At 39.4% G+C, this 27,356-nt stretch overlaps 1 protein-coding gene across 6 annotated transcripts in view; it reads left to right on the top strand.

Moving 5' to 3' along the window:
* THRB (thyroid hormone receptor beta) overlaps positions 1–25,151 on the top strand; it is a 155,552-nt gene extending 130,401 nt beyond the window's left edge. For all 6 annotated transcript variants that reach the window (XM_053948753.1, XM_053948770.1, XM_053948761.1 and 3 more), the window contains 6 exons: positions 5,287–5,387; positions 9,213–9,360; positions 10,748–10,953; positions 13,762–13,908; positions 18,006–18,264; positions 19,713–25,151. In XM_053948753.1, coding sequence (XP_053804728.1) covers positions 5,287–5,387; positions 9,213–9,360; positions 10,748–10,953; positions 13,762–13,908; positions 18,006–18,264; positions 19,713–19,954 — 1,103 coding nt within the window. In that variant the 3' untranslated portion in view covers positions 19,955–25,151. The remainder of the gene's footprint in view (positions 1–5,286; positions 5,388–9,212; positions 9,361–10,747; positions 10,954–13,761; positions 13,909–18,005; positions 18,265–19,712) is intronic.
* Positions 25,152–27,356: the final 2,205 nt, after the last annotated feature.

The following is a 27,356-nucleotide window of genomic DNA, read 5'->3' as shown; positions in this document are numbered from 1 at the left end:
ACTGGTAAGTCCTAACTCCTCATTTTAGTGAGTGGTCTCTAGTCATGCAAACCATACCAGATGGGAGAAAGAAAGATTTCAGGGAATACATTTAATACATGACTCTGCTAGTGTACAGTGAAAATTAAAGTACTGAATAATGGTCTTGGAAGTGTAACTGTCCTTCTGCAATAGCAAAAAATGGCATTTTCTGCCTGCAAGCTATAAATCTTTGGTGGATTAGGAACAAGCTAATAATGAACATCTGGCAGACAGGCATAATTTGTTTGCATCGGTGTTACTCATATCCCTGTTTGGTAGTCAAATACCATTTGGTTCTACAATGTTTTTAAGGTGGGGATTAATTCCCTAGGCAAATATCACATTATCTGTACAGATCTGGAGATATAAAGTATATGCAATGATACTTAAACAAAACTGAAATTGGTTCTTACTTTTCTTAAAAGATGCTTTTGGTTGTTGATGTTGTTAATGTGTACCAGGTACAGAGGAAGAAGAAACACTATAATTTTTCAGAGTTTTTTATAATTGAAATCGTTTTTCTTTGCTTTGTTGAAGGGAGGAATAGGCACTGAGTGTCTTGCTTGTGTCTCTCCAGCCCGTTACACTGTGCAAGGTCATATATGGCACTGTAAGGCATCATTCCTGCAAATGGTAATTCAAGAGTGCATGCATACAGTATTAATGGAGGAGTACCTCAGATGACTGCATAGGTTAGCAGATCTCCTTCTGTCCTAATGGCTGTTTGGGGCAGACTCATTGTGCATTTTTCTGTTGAAGGGAATTGTTTCCTGTCATGCCTTTACAAAACTACAGTTGTTATTTAGATAGCTCTCAAGATTGGCTATAATGGATTATATGATATATTCTTCTAGAGCGGGAAGTGTTCCTGCTGTGTGCTTAGCCTTGCCAAGACAGTAAGATTAGGCAGACTGGCAGGTGGGAGTCTGAGGACCAAAGGTGTTACTTTAGGCTACAGGGGAAACACCAGATATGGCAGATCAAGGTCATTCACTATTATTCTCCACTCAAAACAAAGATCCAAGGTGGGCATTGGGATAAACAATGTCAGGTCATACTTGACAGATAATTAACTTGGAGGATCATACGGGATGCAACAAATGACAGTCCATGAGGACAATAGAGCAGACAGAGACTTGAAACAACAAGGAACAATATTGGTTGTTTTTGTACAATTCGGCGAGGTTGGTGTTGCTCTTGAACAGTTCCTCTTAGCTATTTACTTTAAAGGTTTTGACCAAGAAATAAAAGATAAATTATGACCACCTGAAATAGGAACACACCTGATGTTTCCATGAGATTTATCAGACATTCTTCTTTAGTAAGAGAGCATCAGAGTTACTCTGTCCAGACAGCATCTGCTTTTCCACATAGACATTTTTATCTTTGCTTCAGTGTTATTATACACACAAGTACTTGTTGATATGAGAGACAAGTTACTAATAGTGGTGCAAGGAGTAAGACAAGTCTGTTGCTCTTCTCTTTCCTCAAAACATCTGACAGACAGCTCTGCTGCCCTCCATGGCTTCCCCAAGAATCTCCACTGCGCTATTCATGTCTTCCATGCTGGTACCATGTTTAGAAAAACAGTGTTGAATTTCTTCCTGCTAATGCTGTTTCTAACTCTGAGAAGCAGAAAAAATGTACTGAGTCTGTTTATCTGCACGTCTTTCAAATGAAATTATATTGAATTTTTACAGAGGTCATACAGGATATTTGCCACTACTAGAAATTGTTTAGAATGGACATTAGTGTTTGTAAGAACTGAATGTAAATCCACTTACTCCTTTTGCAGTGATGTCTGTCTGAATTGTATCTTTTAAAAATACTACTGAAAGTCCAATCTTCTCAGTCTAATTGTTTGTAACCCCATTAGCTGTTGGAAGAAGTGTTAAAAATATAGAAAACTGTACTAGAAAAAAAAGACGTGTATTGCACTGTTGCCAGTGATTTCTTGGAATAAGATTTTTCTATTCATGTTTCCTGTTCAATCACTAGAAGAGTTCCAGGTGTATACTTCCCTTGTGACATGGACTCAATCTGTGGAAGTACTGAACATAATATTTAGGTAGCTTAAGTAGGTGGCACTTAATGCTTCTGATGCAAGAAATTGGCAATGTGATTGCATGTAAGGATGCCATTTTTAATTTCTGACTAGGAATGCCCCTAGGAGATTGTGTGTTCTGCGAGATTGGAAACTCTTTTTTTATATTGGATAAAGTCACGAAACTCCAGGAAGGAGATGGACAGCAGTGGTCACATGCATTACCTACTGTATATATATAAGGAAGTGGTTTAGACAAATGGTCTCCTGCTCCTCCAGTAGAACAAGTTGCCATTACATGAGCAGCACTAACCAGGTTAAATAATTAATGAAATATCAAGGCATTTAATTCAGAAGCAATTCTTGAGGAAGCTAATGAGGGATACTGAACTTTTGAGGATGTAGTTTATGCTGTGCAAAGACTCTATTTCATGAATATCAGTAACCAGCAATAACAAGAAGCCATTGATCTTTATGATACATTTAGGGGAAAATTCTGCATCCCTTTGCTGCATCTTCTGCCCACTCTGCCCACTCTATGTTGTGTATGTGTTGCATGTGCAGAGGCAGGTGTGAGCAGAGTGGGGGCAGGACGGAGATAATAGCCTCTGCTAATCCCCCACTGGCATAGTGTCTATTAGGAGTCAGTGATGTAATTAGAGTTGAAACCCTGCTGTCTCTCATCTCTCAATGTCACATGGCCACCAGTCTATCCAAGCATAACTTGTTCATCATGGAGGAATGTAGCCTGAATATAAATCTGCTCTTTCGCTGTCTTGTAGATTGGTTTGATTCAACATTAAGATCTTAGCTCATTTCCCCACTTGCCTTTTGGAATATTGACAAACCTGAGGATGCCTGTATCCAGGAATGGCTTCCATGTACTTCTGCTTCATTGTTTTAGAGAACAGGGATATGTGTTCCTTTATAATTTGAGGTTCTCATAATTATACTCAAATTAGGCCATACAAATACTTTTTGCCTTCTTTACTTTCTCCTGATTTACTCACCAGCCTCTGTAAAGTTTAAGCATTTTAAGCTCACTTAAGTGTTTTGTCTAATTTGGACTTTCCTTTCTGGAGAACCTCTGGAAGCATAGCCTTAGGAAGGCATTTGAATTTAAATTGTTACTGAGCTGACCCTCTGGCATGTTAGTTGCAGGAAGATGATGGCCACCCCTCTTGCAGCATCCCACAAGAGTCTTCTGCTGCCCTGAGTCGTGCTAGTTCCCCTCCAAGTGACTGTGTCCCAAGTCCCCAAGCTGTACCAACCCATATGACTGTGAGGGCTGCATAAAGACATCAGCCTTCATGTCTAGCCTTAAGTGTGGTGCCACAGATGGATTCAGCAAGCCAGTGGTAAGGGATAGTGTCACAGGTAGCTGCATCCAAAGGGCTCTTCTTCATTGCACTCAAAAATTCCACTCAGGCAGCTGGCAGTTGATGCAAAACTGGGAGGAGCGGCTGGAACACCAGATGGGTGTGCTGCCCATTCAGAGCAACCTAGGCAGGCTAGAAAAATGGGATGAGAGGAATCTCTTGAAGTTCATCAAAGGGAAAGGCCAAATTCTGCACAAGGGTAGCAGTATCATCACCTGCAGCTTGAGGGATGTGGTCATTCCCTTCTGTTCAGCTCTAGTGAAACACAACTGCAGTGTTGGGTCCAGTTCTGGGCTCCCCAATAGAAGAAAGACACAGACATCCTGGAGGAAGCCTGGGAAAGGGCCACAGACATGATGAACTGGAGCATCTTTTCTGTGAAGAGTAGCTGAGAAAGCTGACTCTTCAGCTTGGAGCAGAGAAGGCTTGAGGGGGCATATCAGTGTATGTGAATAACTAATCCCCCATACTGTAGAAGACAGGCCCAGATTCCTCTCAGTTCCTAGTGACAGAACAAGAGGCAATGAGCACAAATAGAAGTACAGGAAATCCTTCTGAGAATAATAAAATAGTATTTTATTTTCATTCTGAAGGTGACAGAGCAGAACACTTGCACAGATTGCCCAGAAAGGTTGTGGAGTCTCCGTCCCTGGAGATACTCAAAAGCTGTCTGGGCATGGGCCTGGACAGCTGACTCTAGGTGGCCCTGTGTTGAGCAGGGGTGTTGGAGCAGTTGACCTCCAGAAGTGACTTCCAACCTCAGCCGTTGTGAGATCCTGTGAAATGTTTACTACACTCCACTAATCTTACGCAGTTATACATATAGGTGCACTTTCCTCTCTCGCCTCAAAGGGAATCTGAGATCTCTATGTTACATCTTCACAGTGAGATTTTCAGAAGGTAAAGTTACAAACTGTAACTCCATTAGTTATGAGTCATGGAAACATTGATTTTGAAAGGTTTGTATTTTACCCTGTTTTAAAGTTGTCTGTGGTTATGATTACTTTTTGCTTGCCATCAATATTGTTTTGGTTTTTTGCTCAAATTGAAAATATGTTTGTGTTTTCAAAACAAATGTCGTTGTGGGAAAAGAACCAAGCATTGCCAATTTTTTTCACAGCAGGAATATTTGCACTGGCTGGATCTGGTAAACCACTTCTGAAGAGAAAATTTCATTCTAACACATACATGTGTACACACACACACACACACACACACACACACATATATTTGAATGTCTGCATATTTTGCTTTAAATTCAGGCTACATTAAGTATTCCTGTGGAACACATCCAGGTCAGGCAGGATCAATACAACTTGGGCTATATGTTACTCATACCTTTCTGCTTTGAAATAAACCATCTGTCAGTAAATATTTCTTACTACCAAGTCCCCCAGTCACACTGAAACTTAGGGTCTCATCTGCAGTGTATAAGTATATTGAGGTTTTTTCTGATATGTAGAACAGAAACATATTGTATGCCTTCACTACTATTTTATTATTTCACATACAATCTTTGAAAGTAATGAATATTTTCTGATGTAGTATTTCACTCAGGAGAGAGAAATCATGTTCCAACTTTTTCCTCTTGAGCAGTAGACACTGAATCAGTCTGAAGAATATAAAATCTTATAGACTGTGTTTAATTAAGTCTGTAACATAGTACAAACTTACTCAGGAAATTCAGTGAGTTCAGAAGTATGGTGCTGTTTGACAAGATGCATATGGCACATTTATGACAAGATGAATGTACAAGGTGGATTTTAATACAATCTTTTTATATCAAATATATAATATAATTTTGTATGGAGTTTACATGCCACATCCTCTTTTCCTTTGCAGGGTACATACCCAGTTACTTAGACAAGGATGAGCTATGTGTAGTATGCGGGGACAAAGCCACTGGATATCATTATCGCTGCATCACTTGCGAAGGTTGCAAGGTAAATGGCACGGTGGGAAAGTGGGAATCAGAAATAGCTCTCCAGCACCTCCATTATACAGACTTCCTGAACTGTGCTGTCAAATCAAATAAAGACAGATTAGAAGCTAATAAGAACATCCAGTACTGATGATAAGCCATATCTGGTCATGCTGCTGCTCTTCATATGCATAAGGAATATAGTTGGTTTTTGCCGTGTTTGCTTCTGAAAATAAAACAAGAAATTTAGATAGCTGTTGCTGCTGTTTAACAGTTAGCTTTTGAATTTCCATTTTTAATGTTTCTTTAGCCATGTTCTCAGCCAGGGTACATCAGCATGTTCCCAGCTAATCTACCGAAGCTGTTTATGCAATAGCTAAGGTTCTGCTTATGGCCATGAAGAGTCTGTAGCGATTAGCAGTGTTCCAGTGCCTCTCACCATCCCTGTGAAGAACCAAAAATCAAAATCCTTTCCACGTGCTCATCCTACAGTAACATCCATCAATTTGGGAAGCATTGACACCCAGTTAAAATAGTTTCAAAAAGATTTTGACTTCCTTAACTTAAGCGTATTGAAATGTGCTTTCAGCCCTAAAATGCATGTCCAAGACTACATGCAAAATTATATTTAAAAAGAGATTGCTTTGGGCAAGTAAACAAAAAAATGGAGTAACACAATCAGACACATCTTACATGATTTCACTGCCATGAGATTGCCTGAATAGCTTGAGATTCTATAACAAAGCTATTCTTTCCTGCAGAAAGTAAAAAAAAAAAAGTTTTTCTAAACAAATGGGACCACACATGTCTTGGGCTAGTGTCATAAGACTAAGCCATGAAAGTCTCATTCTGTTCACCCACAAAGTCTGGAACATTTGGATCTGATATTTTGGGTTTTGATTGGCTTTAGAGCTCCTCATCACAGTAACTCTTGTGGTGAAGTAGTTCTTCTGGTTGTACATCATTGCCCTCTGTGCAATGCACAGAGACCTAAATATCCTTTGTATAGCAGATTGATGGTAATATTCATAATGGTTTTATACATATACTTACATACAAAGTATAAAAAAGTACTTATATCTCTAAAAAGAACTGTGGAGCTGCACAAGTGGTTCTTACACATTTGCATCCTGAATACCAGATGATAACAATACATAACATGTATGGATGCAACTTAATTCAGATATAATGGGAAGTAAACAGCACTGGGGTATTATGAAATAGACTTAGTTCCCAGCTGAACACTGTATCTATTGCAAGCTTTCCTGCTAAGGTTTTCATTACTTCAAGTCAAGTAGCTCTTTTTATGCCTACCAGCTATTTTAGAGACATAGCACACAAATTTGCTTTTATCTTCACATACAGTTCTTCTGTCTGATGTACAATTTAAAATAATGCTTATGCACACAAGGAACTGAGATAACAATTTGCAAAAAGTAATTAATTTCTTGGAGGAGCTGCATACACATTTCAAGCTGTATGTTATATCAACAAAGTTATATGTTTTATCAAAGTTATATGTTTTATTATATAAAATCAATTTTCAATTAATTTGATGTTTACTAGTTGCTTCCTCTCAAAGTCATGTTAGTTTTGTAACAAGCATAATCAAGGCTGACAACCAAAGATTTGCTTTGGCAAGTGCTTTCATGAACAAAGCATCCTCACACATGATTTCTGAAGAGCAAATTGTGAGGAATTTAAGCAAAATAAATGAGTAGTGAGTTCTGACATCACTGAAATGTTTTTTCTGACTTTATCCATTGCATCTACTGCTATATAGGTGTGTAGTAAAGGAGTTTAGGAAGAGTTACTGCCTACAATACAATATGCTTGCTTTTATTGATGAGAATAACACTTCTGTGGTGAAATGTTTGGACAGATATAAAGAGCAGCTTCCTTAACATGTATCTAGAGATGAACAAAGAAGGATTTTTTCTGAGAAATGAAAAGAAATTAGAATCTGAACTGAGCTGTCCCAGCAGAGGTGATGGAGACCCTTGCCATCATAAAGCTAGAGCTACATTAAGTCCCATGCAAGGTTTAGAAAGCAGAAGCTCACTCACTGAGATTCATTAGAGGTTTTTCCATCTCTTGCTTCATAACTATTGATAACCCTGTGACCCTGGTTGTCCACGGCCATCCTAGGTCTTCAGGAAGGGGTGGAGTAGATCTTGTCTCTAGGAATTCATCACAGGGTTGAGAACAGAACCAAAACTGTGTGTTCAGTAGATGAGAGTTTGAGACTTACTCCAAACACCACATAAGGATATCTTGCCTGTGATTTCCTGGATTTTATCTTAACACAACTGGTCCCAGTCTTGCAAAGGCTCCCACACAAGCTTTATGCCACTCAGTTTAATTAACATTTCAGGTCTTAACATAATTAAGGAAGAAAGAGTTGTACTCTTAGTTCAAGCTGAACCTTGTAAGATAAAACTCTAATGAGGACAAGGCTCTTCATTGTTTTCACAGGAGTTAGGAGTACAAGCTGTAATACAGACTTATCTGTACATGTTAACTCAACATTTTGTTTTAAAAGAAATGGCACTGCTGTAAGATTTTACTGGGTATTATTTAACATGATTTAAAAACAGACCTTTCGCCTACTGAAGTGAAGAGACTATTCATTAGACAAAATCCCAGCTGAAGAGACTATTCATAAGGTAAAATCTCACTTGAATTTTGCCATTGTTTTGACTAAAACCAAAGCCATTCTGAGCAGCCTCAGTCAAACAGGACCAGAGTGTCAGGGTGTTCTCTGTGTCAAGGTAATCCTGAGCTACATTGCTGAGTCTAGACAGTCTCAAATAATGGTGAAACTTGAAATTAAAGTGAAGTCTAAATTTTCTGCTTTACAGCCTATCTTGTTCATATCCTGCAGTCTTGGGGAGTTTATCCAGCCCTTGCAGAAGTCAGTGAGAAAAGTCATGTTGGAATTAATACCAGGATTTTGTCCATAATGTTCAGAGATAATTTTTATCTGATTTCATTACCTACAGTGAGGTTTTATGGGGCATTTGAATGAGTGAATTCAGTGGGATTGCATTAGTTCATATGGTCTTCGGATCTGTTTCAATTTGCAAGATAGATCTCTATTATGATAGATAGATATAGATAGATGATGGATAGATAGATAGATAGATAGATAGATAGATAGATAGATAGATAGACAGACAAATATTTGGTGGTGATGAGGCTTTTGGGACTTTTGAAATTCTGTGGTAAATACAAATTAAATCTGCTTCTCAGAAATACAAATAATTTATAAATTAGGGTTCCTTTGAGTTTAGAGCCAAACTCAAAGATTGTGTAGACTGTATTTGCAAAAAATTTTTCTTGCCCAGATTTGGTTGTTATTTGGCTTTTATGGAAATAAAGGACTGGAACTGTTTGTCCTCAGTCCTTTAATAGCACAAACACACCACCATTCTTACTATTTGCAGAAGCTGCTTTTTAATTAAAACTATGTGTATGCCTTTCAATATCCTTCAAAATGATTACAGAGTTTGAAAAGGGGCTCCAAAAATACTTCTTATACAAAAAAAAAAAAAAAAAATAACAGTAAAACATAAGACTACAAGAAGACATGTACACAGTATTTGTGTCTCAAGACAGCACTGCTTGCACCTTTACTTATCTAAGATGTCTATATGTTTTTAATTGTTAAGGAAAATCAAGAGAAATGCCATACACTATAAAACTGGTTTGAGATCTTTGAGAATTTTTGGGAATGAAGTTTGTTATCTTGCATACTTAGGTACATGCCTAACAAATCAAGCAGCTCCCAATTTTTAAAAATTGCTCAGTGCTAATGCTTTCCAATGTATTTATTTCTTGCACCTAGGGTTTTTTTAGAAGAACCATTCAGAAGAACCTCCATCCAACCTATTCCTGTAAATATGAAGGAAAATGTGTGATAGACAAAGTAACAAGAAATCAGTGCCAGGAATGTCGCTTCAAAAAATGTATCTTTGTTGGCATGGCAACAGATTGTAAGTATATTTTCCTGGCTTTTCTTTATTTTATTTTTTTTTCAGTCTCTGTGTTTGCTTAAAGTATGTTGATTGATGAAGCTTGTTAAAGTAAAGTAGAACTGCCAGCCCTTCTTTGGTTTTAATAATACCAGGGAATCACACTCGTTGCATTAAGCCACTTTCACAGGGCTGTAATTTTTTGTTTATCCTTCATCAGGCTGCACCTTCTCCTGGCCTTACCAAGCTGAGTAACAATAGGAATGTTCACTCTTTGGAGGAAAGAAGGGAGAAGTGCATCTGGATGGACACTTTGCTTGAGATAAAAACATCTTGTTTAGAAAATTCTGGAGGATGTGAAATTGAATGTCATTGTATGAGTCATCCTGCAGTTGTTTGTTTTATTTTTAGCCCTGAAGAAGTTATCTGCTGCAAAGATTTTGAGCCTCTTCTAAAGAACTAGAAGATATGGCTGTAAGATTAATTCTTAGGGGTCTTCTTTTCCTGCTATTGCACAGGGATTTACACCAATAACTTCAATTACTACAAATGGGAGGAAGTCACGTAAAGCCCCCAGAAGTCATATAAATCCCCTTGTTCCTTCATGGTTGTTGCCAGTATAATCCTTTGCAGAAGAACTGATAGGAAAACAGGCCCAGTAAACAACAGAAGAATAGTCTAACTTAGTATTTTCATTGTTAATGTAATTTATAACAGTGCCCTCTGTCTAGAGGGAAATAGAATAAAGGAGACGGTTTCATTGTGGCCAGGTAGACCTTCAGAAGAGGAGCTGGATACCAGTGGAGTGGTGAGCAGCCCTGGGACCTGTGTATCTGGAGTCACTGGAAGTAATGGGGCTCTACAGGAACATCACTTGTGATTAGGAAAAGAGCCAAAGGCATGTTGACCCGATTGTGTCATGCTTCAGGCAGATGAGCCTTCTGTGAATAAGTGCTCCCACTTTCTTTGATCCATGTTACCCTCTGCTGGCATCCAAGTACATGTTCTGCACTTCAGAGCAGTGAGTGTGAGCATGCTGATATGTCTTCAAAGAAAACAGAAGTGCATCTTTCCCAATATGGATTACTCCAAGTCCATTATAGGAGCACTTGGACACCTCACAAGGCTTTTGCATATTAGTTTTATTGGAACAACCCATTGAGGGCAATGGCAGTATACAAAGCATTACCAGGATGATAAGTCACTCTTTGCTATCCAGGCTTATGAGAAAATGAAGTTTGAAGGGAGAAGTAAGAGAACTGTCTCAACTGTGGGTCTTGCCAAGGTACTTCCTTACTGATTAGTTAAGGTATTTGTAAGCAACTGGTACCTCAGGCACATAAAAGACCAAAGTTCTGACAGTCTTAAGAGCTTCCTGCCATTTTTGTATGTTTTTTTTCCCTGCTAGTGGTGTTGGATGACAGCAAGAGGTTGGCAAAGAGGAAGCTGATAGAAGAAAATCGAGAGAAGAGACGTCGGGAAGAGCTGCAGAAAACCATTGGGCACAAACCAGAGCCAACAGATGAGGAATGGGAGCTCATCAGAATTGTTACTGAAGCACATGTGGCTACCAATGCACAAGGAAGCCACTGGAAGCAGAAAAGGAAATTTCTGGTAAGGGCTGTAGCCTTGTATGCTGCTCTTAGAGCCAGGTTCTGTTCTTTCTTCTGCAGTGCCTTCCCAGCATTGCAACCCCAAAGAGATTTTATTACCCATGTACTGATGTTTGTGAAAAAAGGATGATTTTGCATAGTTATTACTTCATTTTTTTGCCTGAACCTCAGTGTTTGATCAGACCATGTATTTCAAAAGATAAACAGTGTGTTGCTATGTTAAGGCTTACTCAGCTGGATACTTTTATTGTGCTATGATAAGAAGAAGTAGAAAAATTTGTTCACTCCTGATTGAGAACACTCCTGATTGTTCACTCCTGATTTGTTCACTCCTGATTGAGAACCCCTATAAAGCATGCTGTATTTTTAAAATATATTCTATCTAGGGAGAGTTGTCTTTATTAGGGACTATCATAAAACATCTTGAAAATGTTAAAACAATATAAAGTTCTAGATGAAAGCTGGTACTTTTGGTTAATAACTCAGGGGTTTGGTCTCTTTTGGTTAATGGTAGATACATTCATGAAAATAAATTAGGCAAGGAAATTTAATTTCACTGAGAACAGGATGATACATACACTATACCATTGGGATTGCAGCCTACAAAACAACTTAGATTTTCATATAACTAAGGGTCAGAAAATAAATGGTGATTTGTGATGCTCAACCTTAAAAAAGGATTTATTTGATTTTTCTAAATCGATTTTTAAGGGAAATAAGTGCAGAATGCAAAATGCTTGTACAACACAAAAGAGGGATTAGAGACTGCATTTCAGAAATACATAGGAGTCTTATTTAAGAGTCAGGATATACTAAATCAGATAGAGCACACTCATCTTTTTGCAAGCCTAGGCTCCTACTGTGTAATTCACTATGGGAATTTCAACTCACTGTTGAATTGCTAAGATAAATTATGTATTCAAAGCAGCTGATCTCTTTTATAATATTGGGGTTTTTTTTAATGCCAGTGACACCATCTAAATTTCTATATGACTGGCTTGTGTTCATAGTACTCTACAGTCAGGAAACCACAGCCAGTCATCACTGGCAAGAACCAAGAGAGCACTTTCCAGGGGTGTTGCAGAGCAAGGCATGAGCAGACCAAGAAGCAGCAGCAATAGTACTTTTAGTTGTTTAGACAGGAGTGCTGTTCTTCAGGTATCAGCTGGTTTGGGATAAAATCTAGGGAACTGGAGGTTGGGGCTGGGCATGAGCTGTTGAAGAGCAGGAGAAGTTGACAGTCTGCCCCAGGAGCTATGGATCTATCCTTATGTGGCTGAGGCTGGTTCTTTGACAACAGGGACTTCATTAGAGTCCACACCTCTTCTCCTGTTGAGTTAGGTGGAAAGGGCTCCCCTCCAGTTAGCTTTAGCTGGCTCTTGTGACTTGCTTTGCCTTTCTCAAGAAAATGCCACACTCTTTCTTTTTCTCCACACAATGGTTCGCATGGGTTTAGGCACTTGGTCTTTTTTGCTTGGAAGCAATAAAGGTTGTTTACCATGAGCACACAGACAATGTGGTTTAGTTACCCAAGATTCAGGGAGGGAGAGAGACTAGAAATGAGTTTATTTGAGTTTCTCAGTAGAAACCATCAGATAATTGAGCCCAGTCTTCTTCATTGTTCCTTTACAATTGGTGCTTGCTTTATTAACACATTTCTGAATTTTTTCTTGTAAGATGTTAGATTTGGATTCAGATTGGTTACAGAGCTGTGGAATGATCTTTTATCATGTGTTTCTTTAAAAAAGTGGTTGAACACAAGTTTTTATTATAGATAGCACTGCCAGCACCTCCCCTTTTAAGTGTCTTATATAAATGTCATGGGGCCCATCAGTCTTAAAGGTCTACTTCTCTGGATTTTATCTAGTTTTTGACCTTAATGTGAACAGAAAGAAACCTCTGCATGGTGTTTGGTAGGTGTTTTGTAATTGCAAAGCCACACTTAACAAACAAAACAGCTTTGATGTGCCTGTATTTCAAATACATAGTAACATTGACCAGCTGCATAAAAACCAGGTGAACAAGTTCAAGTGCAGTTGGAATAAAAAAACACTCATTACAGATTCTGCTTAAAACTATTTCATTGTATATCCCTATTGAAATCCTCAGAATATGATTTGTTTTTCATTCGGAGAAGCCTTGAGCTGAAGTCATGCAACAGGCAATTTTCAACTAAAATTTTACCCAGATGAGTTCAAATTCTATTTACATTATCCAGGGCACCTTTAGATTAGCCTGTTCTTGCTCATAAGTTGTTTTAGCTTTGCTCATAAGTTGATTTAGCCTTTTGGAAACTGGCCTTGGCAATTGCCTGTGGGGGCCCTGCGATACCTGGCAATCTCTTCTAGGGAGACTTTCCGAGCTTTGAGTGGGTAAAGAGCCTGATTCTGCAAAGCTTGCAGCATCTTCTCAGGGGTAACATGTCTCCTCAACTCTCTTTGCTTTTAGAGAAACTTGAGAGTTTTCAGCTCCTGTAAGGAAAAACGTGCCTATGTTTTTAAGGAAAAGATGCATGTGCTGCACCCGTAAAATACATAGATACAGACACAAGGAAGAAACTGTGTGCACAACAGTCCAGCTGTCCACAAAGAATGGGTAGAAGCATACCAGTCACCCATTTCTCTGTGTAGTCACCTCTTTCACAAATGCCTTAGAAATGAATTCACATTTTGTGACGTAAATGGACTTATACAGCAAATAGTGTTGCTTTTTATTTTAGCATCTCTTCCCTACCAAGTAGGACTTTGGAGTATAAAATAGTTGCTCTAAGACAGACTGCTCCTTTAAATATCTTTGTTTATATCCTTAGCCAGAAGATATTGGGCAGGCACCAATAGTTAATGCCCCAGAAGGTGGGAAAGTGGATTTAGAAGCCTTCAGCCAGTTTACAAAAATTATCACACCAGCGATTACAAGAGTGGTGGATTTTGCCAAAAAGTTGCCTATGTTTTGTGAGGTAAGAAGACTTTCTTGCACTCCTCATTTATATGCCTATTGTTAAAAACTACTCAAAATACTCTGGCATGGAACTTAAAAAATAAATGTGTCTAAAGTTAAAAAATTAAAGACACTCAAAATCAATGAGACTAGAATAATCTGTATTTTCATGAATTTTCTTTTTCCTGTGATTACTGAAATCCTGAGTTTGTTAATCTGAAAGTCATTGTGGTTCATCAGGGACTCAGATGTGTCTTTAGAGGTGGCCTTGAACAAAGTAAATGAACAAAAAGATACTGTCTAGAAGCATCGCTGATATGTTTAATAAAATATTCCAGTACATGATTCCCTGTGTATCTTCTGGTTCCTTGGCAGCTACAGTATTGTAGAGTTGGGTTTACACAGTAAAAAATTCTTGAAATTCAGGAGAGCACCCCTGTCCAGGAGTGGCAATTGCCTCATTGGGTTCCCTAGGCTTCGCTTTCCTGAATGGGGAGGTTGTGCATAAAAGAGTCTGTGAAAGTAACGGATTGTCATTCCAAGTAGATACTCACATGTAAATATACAGTAAATAGACTCAAAGGCTTGGTTGCGTATTAGGAGTACAGAGGCCTTACGCTGATCTCATTTGTACCAAGGTATAATTTTTATTGAAGGAGCAGGTGCAATGGCGATTATATTTTGTTTTTCTTCAATTTAATAAATGGTATCAGAACTGCAGCCTGAAATAATATTTCAGTCTTAATAATCTAAATAATTTTTGTAGAATCATAGAAAGTTTTGGGTTGGAAGGGACCTTAAAGATCATCCGGTCCCAACCCGCCTGCCATCGGCAGGAATATCTTCCATTGCACACTTTGAGGTCAACACCCTACTAGGAGGGAAGGGTAAGGCAGCCATAAAATTTTACTCTACTGTGGCTGGCAGTTTTTTTTTAAAGGCAGTCAGGGAGAGCTATATATGTCCTCTGGCAAGTACAGAACAAGAAGAGGCAAATATCAACAATTGTCATAGTGTAAATATCTCACCCTGGCCAGCCTCTGCATTGGCACCATCAGTCAAGGAAGCATGAAATAGTAGCCAAGCATGTAGATTTTAAAATACGAGGAATATGTCCATAAATCATGAACATACAGTGTCTGAGGGAATCTTTCTCCTCTGATCTGGCATTTGTTGGTGGGAAATTGCAGTGACATACCAAGGTAGTCTTTTTAATTTAGAAAGCTCTGCCAGTCACACACAGACTTCAGTGCCCATCTGACATCTCCTACCCCTCCTGGCTACCATGGACCCACTTGTGTCAGAGCTAGGCAGGAAGCATGGATGAAGAAGGCAAGGCATTGTTGAGCATGACCTCTGTATGTCATGTGGCTCAGCTGGACAGGCTTTGTTTACAGCTGAGCCACTGTGTAAACCTGACACCTGCCCATATACAGCAAGATCTGATGACAAGGTGATCTTGCCAACTCCTCATGAACACAAAGGAGTAGGACAGCTATCCTCTAAGTTGTCTTATAGCACTTCATGTAGCATGAAGAAAATGACAAATGTTTGCTCCTTTTTGAAGGGGCACCCTCCTGTTAACTTTGTTTCCATTATTAACAAAGGATTTTCCATTATTAACAATGGATTTTTAACCATATCTTTTTCTTAGAAGCAATGCTGTGTGGGCTGTAGATTTTTTACAGGAAAAAAACACTTCTTTTTTCCATAGGACCTGCAGAGCATTTAAACATTAACTCAGTTTGTAATTCCAGAAGCTGTCTGAAAATGTAACAAATTTCTATGAAAGAGGATCATGACAAGGAACATCCATGGCCACTTATATTTTCATGGCTACTTTTTCATCTTTTTCACATCTTTGGACACATGTAGAAGCCAACAAAGCACTGTGAGTGCCCAGCTTAGTTTGTGTGCACTCATTGGCCCCTGCCTCAAACCAAGTATCCAATCCCAGAGTAATCAAAGTATAAGGAAAAACTTATTTGCTTCTCAGCGTTTCTCTATTGTTTCCTTCCTGCTTTTCTTTCTGCTTAGAAGATGAAGATTGAGGAGAATTTAGTAAGTTTGATGTGAGTTTTAAATGTCAAGGCATCAGTTATTCCACAATGGGTGAAGCTGTGTAAATACTCTTTGAGGTCACTCAGCTCAGCTCAGTTCCATGGTGCTGCATTACACGTGTCCTGCAGAGGTGAGCACTTCAGATTCCTGCCTCGTGCCTTTTCTCCCTGCAGAGAGAGAGGAAAGGACAACACATGGCAGAGTTTCAGTCACATTTTTTGATCCTGCTACTGGAAGATGCTCTGGTAGCAACACTCAAGTGATGATGATAGGTGGCATTAAAATCTGCACATCTGGGAGTAGAACTGATGTTCAAGCCTCCTGTCTCTGCTAACTCATGCTGCTGGCAGATAAGGCCTGAGGCCTGGCATCTGTGAAACTAGTGTCCCATGTATCCTTCACAATTAGAAAAGCAGGTGAAAGACAGGCATAGTCAGACCACCACTACCATAAAGAAGTTTTAAGAAGGATCATGTAGAAAGAGAAATCCTCATTAGTTTCATGGCTCACTAATAAAACAGCTGAAGCACTACAAAATATCTTCTCTACTGTTACTGTTTCTTTTCTACTATTCTTCCTTCTGTTTAGAGGCTTAGTGTTTTTTTCATTTCTCTTTGCTTGTCCCTTCTTTCTGCCATTCTTTCATGTTCTTTTTTTCACTTCCATTTCTTATTCCAGTATCTCTTCATGGTTCCTATCACATATCTAGTCTCGTTTTAATTTTTTTTTAAACTCTATTTCTTCCCCTACTTCAGTCTCTGCTGCCAAACAGTGGAATTGTCATTGGGTAGTAAGACTGCTGCTGTGCCTGTGCAGTCTTCCCCACACCACTGCTGAGCTGAGGGTCATCTGTATGGAAACTGATTTGCTCTGAACAGGATGAGTCAATTTTCTTGTGTATTAAACACTTCATACCTGAAGCTGGCATTGCTGGAAAAGTAGCTGCATGACTCAACTCATTTTCCTGACCATGGATAGCTCTGTGCTTAAAACTCTTCTCTAACAGGGAACTGCTTTCCACTTGCATTAGGTAGCTCTGCATCATTTTCCACCAAATCAGTGCACTTGCTTTGCAAGTACACCGTTGCCATGTAAACCTATAGTTCATGGGGGTTTCATTTTTGAATTGCAAAACAGGTAAGTATAATAATTTTATATAAATCAAAAATAAATGTTTTTTTGTCTCCTTTCAAGCCAAGTAGAAGTGTGTTGCTCTTTCATATGTGGGACCCTTGCTGTTCGCTTGCAGTCTCAAAACTTGGTGGGTTTTGTTATCATTGAATAACCTATGAAAACATATAAGATATGCTTTATAGAACACGTTCTGCTCATGTGTCAGCATCCTGGTTATACTTTGTAAATACAGAACCTTTGGACAGCTTGCCTTTGGTAATGGCATGGAAATATCACATGTGCTGAAGATCACAGTTTATGCACCAGCATAAAAGCTGTAGTTATGCCATAGATTTTCTGTCCATCCAGGAATAGTGTAGGGAGCTCAAGGAGAACAGTTTTACTAGATTAAGTCTAGATTAATAAATTCACTGTTGTTAAAATGGGCAGTGAGAATTCCTGCTCCACTGATTGAGGTATATCCTCTAGATATAAATATTTATTTAATTTCTTTTATTTAAAACACAGTCCACTCTTACAGACCCTCACAAATGTCTTTCTTTTCCTCTGGTCAGGTAAGAAATAAGTATGGCTGGTAGTGAATTTAACTGGGATGGCTGAGGTCTGCACCAGCCCCAGTTAGATTTTATTCTGCTGTGATAAGTTGTAAGCTGAGGGAGCCAACAGCCGTGTTATTGCTAGATTTCTTAAGGGCGTGTGGAGATGCTAACCAGGGAATGTTAACCTGCAGGCAGTTCCTGAAGGCAGGAAAGCAGATCCTGGGGGTTTGTGCAGAGCAGTGTGTTTGGAGGGGAGCTGCACTATGCGGGGCAGTGTCCTGGGCTATGAACTGCAACTTCGTGCTTGTGGATTTATTGTAGCTGTAAAAGCCACTCAGTTTGACAAACATGAATTTTTCTTTGCCGTTTATAATTTCTGCAGCTGCCATGTGAAGACCAGATCATCCTTCTGAAAGGCTGCTGTATGGAGATCATGTCCCTCCGAGCAGCAGTTCGCTATGACCCCGAGAGTGAGACTTTAACACTAAATGGGGAGATGGCAGTGACAAGGGGCCAGCTGAAAAATGGGGGTCTTGGTGTAGTGTCTGATGCCATTTTTGACCTGGGCATGTCTCTTTCTTCATTTAACCTGGATGACACCGAGGTTGCCCTTCTTCAGGCTGTTCTGCTCATGTCATCAGGTGAGAACAGAAATATATTGGGATCCAAACAATTTTGAAACTCTTTGGTCTTTGTCACAAGCCTCTTTGTAAAAGAAGTAAGTTAGGTTAGATCTTGTAGTGCTGACTAGAATAATGTGAGAGAAATTTTCTCTCAAAACCCCAGTGACTTGTTTTGGTGAGCACTAGGAAAAAAATTCAGGGTGTTCAGAGAGATACTCATAAAACTGGTTTTGGTAACGCACCTTACTCAGCTTGGTACTTAGGAATGAGCCAGGGATTATCATCAAGAAGAAATCAGTGATGATTCTGAGCCAGTTTGCCTTAAATGAAAAATGGATAAATTAGCAACACTGGTCCTTATGATAAGTTCTCTCTTCCCCTGAGTAATGTCATGCATTGGGCATTCATACACATTTCCACCAGTCTCATATGTTTAGTTTGACGTGCCCTCTTGTTTTCCTAATTAACAGCACCACTGCTTCCTAATGGGCATTTATGAGCTGTGCTGTTTCCCTTCGCTGGGACCATTTGCAACTGGTCATGATACAAAAGCAGCATAGACAATTTCCTATGATTTGCAAAGAGTTTCTAACCTTCTCAATTTGAGTATGTTTTCATATATGCTTCCAGTCGTTGTGCCAGCCCAAAGAGGAAATTCCATTATTGGGCAGTGGCAGATTTGGCAAGATTTTATTTTAAGATGGCTTTGAAGATTGGGCACCGAATAACAATACACAATCAGTGATTTACAAGCATTAACTGCATCTGAGATAAAAAGGTTTCCACATTAATCACAACACAGCACTTCATTTTCCCCATCAAAACATTTTGATTTCTTTTTAGGTCCCTACACACTGATACAGGAGCAGGGCTTTCAGAAGGCAATTAAAAAATTACCTGCTTTCTCAGAGGTGTCTTCTGAGAAGTGACATGTGAAAGGGGCTTTCCCAGTCTGGGTGCCAGTTGAGACAGTCAGATTTTTAGCCTTTGCTGTTCCTTGATGCTTCATAACAACTCATCTGGGATCAAAGCATCATGGAAACATGATCAAACCATTGGTCAGATTGTAGAAAAACAGATAGAAAAGAACTGTAATTTAGGTATCTGACAAGGAATTTTTTTTGTTTCTTTATTAGTTTTTTTACAGAAAAATGTAGATAGAAGCCTTAGCTGAAATCAGGGATCTAATGTTCTAGTCACTGTAAGGAAAGAATTCCCAAACAACTACACTCTAAGTGAGCAAAGCAGGCAACGGATGAAGAAAGGAAGGATTATCTTCTTTTAATAGGCATAGTGCTAGCAAGTGAGTTGGCTGGATGGAGTGAAAGAAATTTGTGGCTGAGCCACAAATGTCCTCAGTCTCTCTTCTTTCTTTCCTAGCATCAGAATCATCCTGTTTTTCCTGATTTACGATCAGGCATTTGTTAGAGCAAATAAGTAAGAATTCTGCTGCTTTGTATTTACAGATCGCCCAGGCCTTGTTTGCGTCGAGAGAATAGAAAAGTGTCAAGAGGGTTTCCTCCTGGCATTCGAACACTACATTAATTACAGAAAACACCATGTTGCACACTTTTGGCCAAAACTGCTGATGAAAGTGACAGACCTGCGAATGATTGGAGCCTGCCATGCCAGCCGCTTCCTGCACATGAAGGTGGAGTGCCCCACAGAACTGTTCCCTCCATTGTTCCTGGAAGTGTTTGAGGATTAGAGAGACTGAAGTGGTTCTCCACACCCCCATCGCACTACTGGCTGTCATTTCATCCCGTTGCCCAGCTCTTCTCACCTGTTTGTTCTTCTTCTTTCGTGGTCTTCTGTTTCTTGAGATGGGGCTGGGGTTTTGTTTGGGTTTTCTTTTGGGGTTGCTGGGGGGCAGTTGTATACACATGGATGAAAACATCCCTTTAATGCGGGTACTTGTGACTATTGCAATTTGTTCTTCAGTCCTTTGATGTGAGTGCTTTGATAGCTTAACAGTGAAAATACGAACAGACCAATCTCATTCACCAGCATTTGCGTGGTCACCAGCTCACACCCATAATTGCCTGGAAGACAGGGGAGAGAGACTGAAGAGGCAGAAAAATAAATTTGCCTTCAAGTTGAAACAGCTATTGTTAATTTGACCCTGACAATTCTGTCTTGTATTATCTCCTTTTGCAGGGTACAACTGACCAATTCATAGTACGAAATTTCTGGTCTTTGTGATGGTTTCTATTGTAACAATTACCACTATGATCTAGGAGCTTCATCATCATTATGATCCCATCATTCTGTGAGTTTTTTTTTCCAGCAGATGCAGTTTAACTGTGCCCCATAAATCAAGTACTTAAAATAATGCAGAGTGTTAGAAGGGACTGAGTATTTTTTTCCCATGTGTATATGATATTAAGATCCTCAGTTACTAAATTTGGACTCCAGATAACTTCACTGGAAGGTTTGTTGGAGTGAGAACAGAAATTTGATTCTCTGAGGTGCTCCTGATAATGGAAGAGTCTGCTTTTTCTGAGGAAAATCCATTACTCTGAGCGAGAAGGCTCTCTGTCAGGACAGCAGGCAGTGGCTCAGAGTTATTCAGGGATATGAAGGCTCACGGAATGATGACAAGGAGAATGTAACATATAGGGTGACCTTCAGATAGGACAGAAACCAACTGTGTTATTAACAACACTCAAGACTGTAGAGCTCTATCCTGGGATTACAAATAGTGTTGCTCGGCAGTAATCCTTTTATATATATATATATATATATATATACATATATATATATATAAAGTTTATATGCATGTATATATATATATTTATATATATAATTACAAATCTTCAGCAGATGTCTTAAACATATTTCCGTATTTTTATCTTCTCTCTCTCTTTCTCTGACTCTGCCCTGTGTGTGTGCATGTGGATCAGCTGAGTTCTCCCTCCCTACAGGTATGTCTGTATGTGTTTCATTAGGCTAGATGCTCTCTTGATTCTTTTAATTTATTTCCACTAACTGTACTAGCAGGAACCAAACTGAGCAATGACAAAATGTCCTGCTGCCAAAGTCTGCAAACCAGTATACACAGGTCTGGAATGTTTGGAGGCCAGTGATGAGGACATTGTAGGTAGAGGTTCCTTTCTGTCACTATCTCCATTCAGGAATGTTGTCCCTGGGTTTTATAAACTTGATATTAAACCTCTGAATTTGTATGACACATCTAAAACATCTTTCTCTTCTTCCTGGAACCAGAGATTTAGTTCATGTGTTTTGCACTGCCTCATACCCTACATTCTTTCATGTTGTGCATTGATTTGTACCAGTTTCTTTCTCTGCTATTTATTGACCCACTTGCCCGGTAAGTTGCGGGCATTGTTAGAGTGGATGTGTTGACTTTCAAAGCTCATGGCCCATATCTGAATCCATATGTTATGTGCTTATCCCCTCATAAAAACAGGATACTCAGGAAAATTAATAGATGAAACACAATATATGTGTGTCAGGAGTTAAACTCTTTCTACCCTTCTTTCCCTACATCATTGATAAAGAATTTGGAGTGCTATTGGGCACATTTTTAGGGATATGGAATCTTGTTCTCTCTGTTGTTTGATACCATATGCACCTGTGATGAGCTGTGAGCACTAATGTTATCACTTATGGTTTTTTTTTTGTCAGAACATAAAACACATTGGGGTGTGTAGGAGTTTTTTTGCAGGTAGCAGTGAAGATACACCATTGGAGAGTGATTCTTAAATATTTGGTGTAGAAACTCTTTTGTTGGCTGTGTTGGCTCCATCTTGAAGCATGTGTCTAAAAAACATCTCTATCCAAATTCCTTGTAGAGCACTGTCTTGGGGGCAGAGTCAGAAACTGGCTCTTTGGATAGGTGATTTGGGGTGACTTGATCGAGGATTTACAGCATGTAATAGGGAACTCAGAAAAGCAGCCAATCCCTTACTTGCGCGGATGCCTTCACAATCTAGAAACAAAGCAACACACTTTCAAGACAAAATTAATATAACAAGGAATATAAAAGCAGAATTGGAGGCCTCCAGGTGCAAATATGGCAAAATGCACATGTGATACAGGACTTCTACAATTTTATAAGTTTAATAAATTAGCATATTTAACAATAGTGTCCAATTAGAAGAGCATTTAGTTAAGTAATCCCTTTTGATTCTGCCCATTTCGAGCCCCTCCTGAGTTTCTAGCCCCATATTTATTATGTCTAGGATGCATGGTAAAAGGAAATAAGACGTCCTTGGCTAAAGAACCAAGACTAAATATTATTTCAGGAATGTAGCATAATATGTCTTAGAAGGCTATCTTATTGGTCTAAAATGTAGGGGAAAAGGGGTAGGAAAAGTACTGGGAGCTACAGCTATGTATCAGAAATCTACAAAGTTACAAATATATGACAAATACATGAAAAGCTTAGGCATCAGTGCCTATGCCCACAGTGGCTTGCAAAAAGAGAAATGTGCGTGTCTTTTGAAGCCCTGTTCTGCCATGGATCTATCTGAGCATGGAATTGTGAGCCAGTGCAAGTACCTCACCTGTTTGCTTAGTGTGAGCTTGAGCAGGAATTCAAGCTTCTGACTGTGCTGCAGGTGAGACCCAGGAGAGGAAGCATCACATCTCTTCTTGTTCCAAAATACCAATGCAGTTTGGAGCTGTGCTTAGTCAGGGTTCAGAAAATCAGGCCTCCTTCCTTAGGTGATTGCAGATGGACTGAAGTGCCTAAAATCAGGCAACCGACTTAAGACAGGTCTGGCAGTGCTCTAAACAGAAAGGACATACATCAACATGTTTCTCTAGCTTTTCAGATTAAGTTGGAGTCTGGCACTAATTAACAGACTGAGTTAGTAGTATTCCCTAACTGAAAACTAAGGCCAAGCTCATAGTTGGACAGATTTAAGGAACTGACATCTAATGGCCTCTGATCACCTACCAGTCTTACTTTGTGTTACTTCCTTTACTTCCTCAGTATGACTGCTGATTTATGTGATTGTGACAGCAAAAGTAATTGACATTAGCTCTGCAAAGACATACTTCTAAGTATCAGTGATCTCAAGCCATTGTGGGATTGAGCCCCTGGACTGACCACTTCAGTGGCAGACACCAGTGCCACAGTCAGCACCCTTTGTAGTAACTGGCCTTCCGAGTGGAATAATAAACATGTGCTTTCCAGTGCAGTCCAGAGTCTTGTTTCTGCTGGTGCCACATGGCTCTCATGTTTGCTTTGTGGTCTACATGTGGGTCTTACACAGAAGGTTTTTCCTGTCAAACCTGATTGTCACCATTCATGGAATTGCCCTGAGTAACATGTGCATTTAGATATTCATTTCATGTGTAATCTCAGTTAAGTTGTGATATTTATTATAACATATATAGTGCGTGCTAATGATTTTTGTTTACATTCTGCCAAAATGTAGACCTTAGTGTTAGACCTCCCAGGTACAAAATCATCTTTGAGCAGACTGCTTGCTTCTTCAGAGGCAGGTATCAGAAAGAGGAAAAAACTGTCCAGAAAGACCATTTATATCAGAAATCTGCCAAGAGAGGGCTGTTAATCACAAGCAGAGCATGTCATTGCTAGTGATGTATTTTTATGCTATGGAACTCTAATCTGTATGTGTCATATTGACTTCTTGCTGCATGAATCATAAACTTTAAAAATCAGTCTTATGGTTTTGAGATGTAGCCAGCATTCCTAAGGCTAAACCTTTTTCATTGACAGAATCAAAATCCACAACCAAGGCACGTTTTCTCTCACTGTGAGAGCAATTGAAAGTGTTCAACATTTATCTTTTCACAAAGGAAGAGGCAACAGAACCTCTTAATGTGTCTTGTTATTGTGATCATCTGGAAATGATTGCCAGACATTTCCTTTTGATAAAGTAATGAAGTGATCTGTATTTAAATTTTATAGAGAGAATTTTATTCTAGTTGTGATAGAGATTTATTTTCCACTTAAAGACTCAAAACGGTGTGAGCACGTTTTTGGTTTGTTTATTTTTTACTATGGTATATTTTTGCTTTAAAATTAAAAACAAAACAAAAAAAAAGGTTTGGCCTTATCACAAAGTTTTAGTGTAGATGTTAGCAAATGCAAAGAGTATGCATTATTTGTGTGTATCCACATTGACTGATGTCGCCTTCAAAAAGCAATATTGTGCAGGTAATAAGTTGTTTGTGACTGTCCATTGCACAGTTTACCTTCTTTAAAAGCTAACCTTGTTTATGCACAAGACAATCAACTGTAAATCTACATCAGCACCCAGGTGTGGATTAAATTTATGTAGATTACTGAGCACAATGTAAAACATTAAAAGACACTTTATTTAATTACACATTTAATGTTGGTAAAGATAGTATCAGGGCATGAACTAGCTGACATACTGTAATTTCTTTTTCTCTTTTCCTACTTCCTTAGCACTCTACAGTTTCAGTTTGCTCATAAATACATCAAATTAGTCATTCATAATTTTTTTAAAGAGGAGGGTGGTTTGGGTTGTTTATTTGTTTTTATGAAGTTGGTTGGGAGGACTTACTACTTTGTCTACGAGGTTTGTGGGTTTTACTTATTTGGTTTATTTTTTTATATCAGTTTCATGCCCTGAGGGTAAGGCAAACATTACACGATACAGTAAAGAAACAAAGTACCTTGGATGATGTATTTTTTTGCAAACAGTGTTAAGAGTTATGCTAGATTGGTAATATTTTTTCAGCCTAAAATATATTAAAAAAAAAAAATCTGTGATCACAAATGTTTTAAACTATCTAAAGAGAAAATTTGTATATTTGGGGAAGAAAATAATTTTTACATAGCTTTTGTATGCAGATATTAAAATGTAATTATGAATATAGTGGGCATAGATAACTGTGTAAGCTTGAATTCTAAAAAAGAAAAAGCTTATAACTGAAAAGTGGTCCTGGTGTCTCTGTCTCTTTGTTGCAAGCTCTTTTGTCAGCTCTGTCTCACACTTCCAAGCCACTGGAATGGGAAAAGTAGGACCTAGAGCACAATGTTTTATTAGCTCTAACCCGTTCACATTTCTGTGCTTCTGCATCCCTTTCATCACCTACCTCATATCTTATCTCTTCTCCTCCCTTCCCTTGGGCAGCCAACCAAAGGTTTTCACTTCCTCACTCTTCACAGCAGCCAAGCTTAATTTACTCCAGTGAACAGACTCTTGATTTATGTCTCACTCAATTACATTTTTTAAGGAAACGCCCCTTCTTTCCTTCTCCACTCCCAGTCTAAACAGGGAAGGTGTGACAGGAGCAATAAGCTTCCCATTTTTTCATACTTTCCATACCTTGGTCCCCTACCTATTGGAGAAGATCTTCTCATTCAGATACTTCTCTAGTCTTATTTTCCTTTGCAGTTCTTACTTCTCCTCCAGTTCTTTCATTCCCATCAGGAAGAAAAGCCAGGCCTATTGCCTGGATCCAGAGTAATGTCTTGGCCTGTCCCAGATGGCAAACCTATTTTGGGCTCTTGTTTCACGGTGATTTCCACAGGCATTCACTGGCTGCCTGCCAGCTCCTGCTCCTGGTCCCCATCCACAGGAGGTGCCAGGAGCCTTCCAAGGGATGCTGAGCTCCCTGAGCTCCCTCTGTGTGGCACCCCTGGGAGCACATTCCTGACACCTGCCTTAGTGTCCCTGGGCAGTGCCGTGGCAGCAGCTCGAGGGTTTGTTCCCACCGTGGCCTGTGGGAAGAGGGGCTGCCTTCAAAGGCAGGAGCTGTATGTGAGGAGCCAGAGGGAAAGCATGAAATCCCTGCTGTGCCTTAAATGGAATCCCTTCAAGCACTGCAGTTCAGGCAGCCGCGTGGGGAAGCCTTGCCAAAGCCTCTCCTGGGTTTGCACCGAGCAAGCAACAACGTGGGTTGCTTTGGCCCCCCAGGACTAACTCGGGAGTGAGGAATTAATTTGGTGTGTAAAAACTTGTTTACTCAATGTAAAGAAATAGTTCTGCTTCCACAGATGCCAGTGCTCTGGGTTTAATGATTTCATTTGTAGTGGTGAAATCTGTTTTTCAAAAAGTGGTGTGATATCTGTGGATTCTGAGAGCCACATGAATTTGCTTCAGTGTCTATTTATCACTATACAGAGAAGGACATAAGTGATGGTAGCTCTTCCCCTGGAGCTCTGGCACTAAAAGCAGGAATATGTTCTTGACCTGCTGCGGGCTGCCTCTTGCACCTTGAGCCTGTTGGTGAACACAGGTGCCATTTGTTTGCCCACTTGGTGAGGTGGGTGAGGGTTTTCTGTCCTTGAAAACTGAGCCACATATGAAGGAATCTCTCAGTGAACTTGGGAATCTAACAACAGACGTGTGTTATACTCATGGTCACATGTGCTGTGTGGTATTCCCATAGCATCAGTAGTCCCAAAATTAAAACCTGCATATTAAAACTGACTGCAAGCACTTCACCTTTGAAATCAGTAAAGTACAAAAGTCCCTCTGTTCTGTTTATCATATTGCAACCCTCCTTACTGTTTACCAGGAAGGGAAGCCTCCTTTCCAGACTGAATCACAGAGCATCTTTCTCTCCTCTCATGCCTGTGCCTGGTGGAAGCACTGACCCTGCAGGTACTGCCACAAGCTGCCTTTGTGCACACAATGAAAAATTAGAAAAATTAGAAAAAAAACTGAGGAATCTCCTTTGTATCATTTGGGAGAGCTTTGAGACTTCTAAGGTCAAGGAATGTTGAAATGTTTGTGGGATCTTTAAGTCAGAGGCCCCAAAGGGAGAAATAAAATGTCTCCTAGGTCATCCTGACCTTGTGGTGACTTGAAAAATTACAAACTTGGAAAAGTGGTCCAGGCTCTGTACCCTGCTGTGCAGAATTGGGGTGGAACCTACAGGGAAAACAAGACAATCCTTAGTGGACTGTATTGGGAAAACACAGTGTAAAAAAGGAGAGAAGGACATCAGCAAATCAAAAGCAAAACCCAGAATGAGTAATTTTCTGAATTTCATTGGAATCTGAATTTGCAAGAGACTGTCTGAGTGGGTATGGGGGTAAGCTTCAAGCAGTGTTTCTCTGACCAGAAATGTTCTAGTTGCAAGAAATAAAATCAGTTTTTCAAAATTCAAAGAAAAGCTCTATTTAAAGAGGAAAA

Source organism: Vidua chalybeata, chromosome 1 (genome assembly GCF_026979565.1).
Source record: "Vidua chalybeata isolate OUT-0048 chromosome 1, bVidCha1 merged haplotype, whole genome shotgun sequence".
In the NCBI taxonomy this organism is placed as follows: domain Eukaryota; kingdom Metazoa; phylum Chordata; class Aves; order Passeriformes; family Viduidae; genus Vidua; species Vidua chalybeata.
Note: the sequence above shows the minus strand (reverse complement) of the source record. Positions and strands in the feature narration are given on the sequence as shown.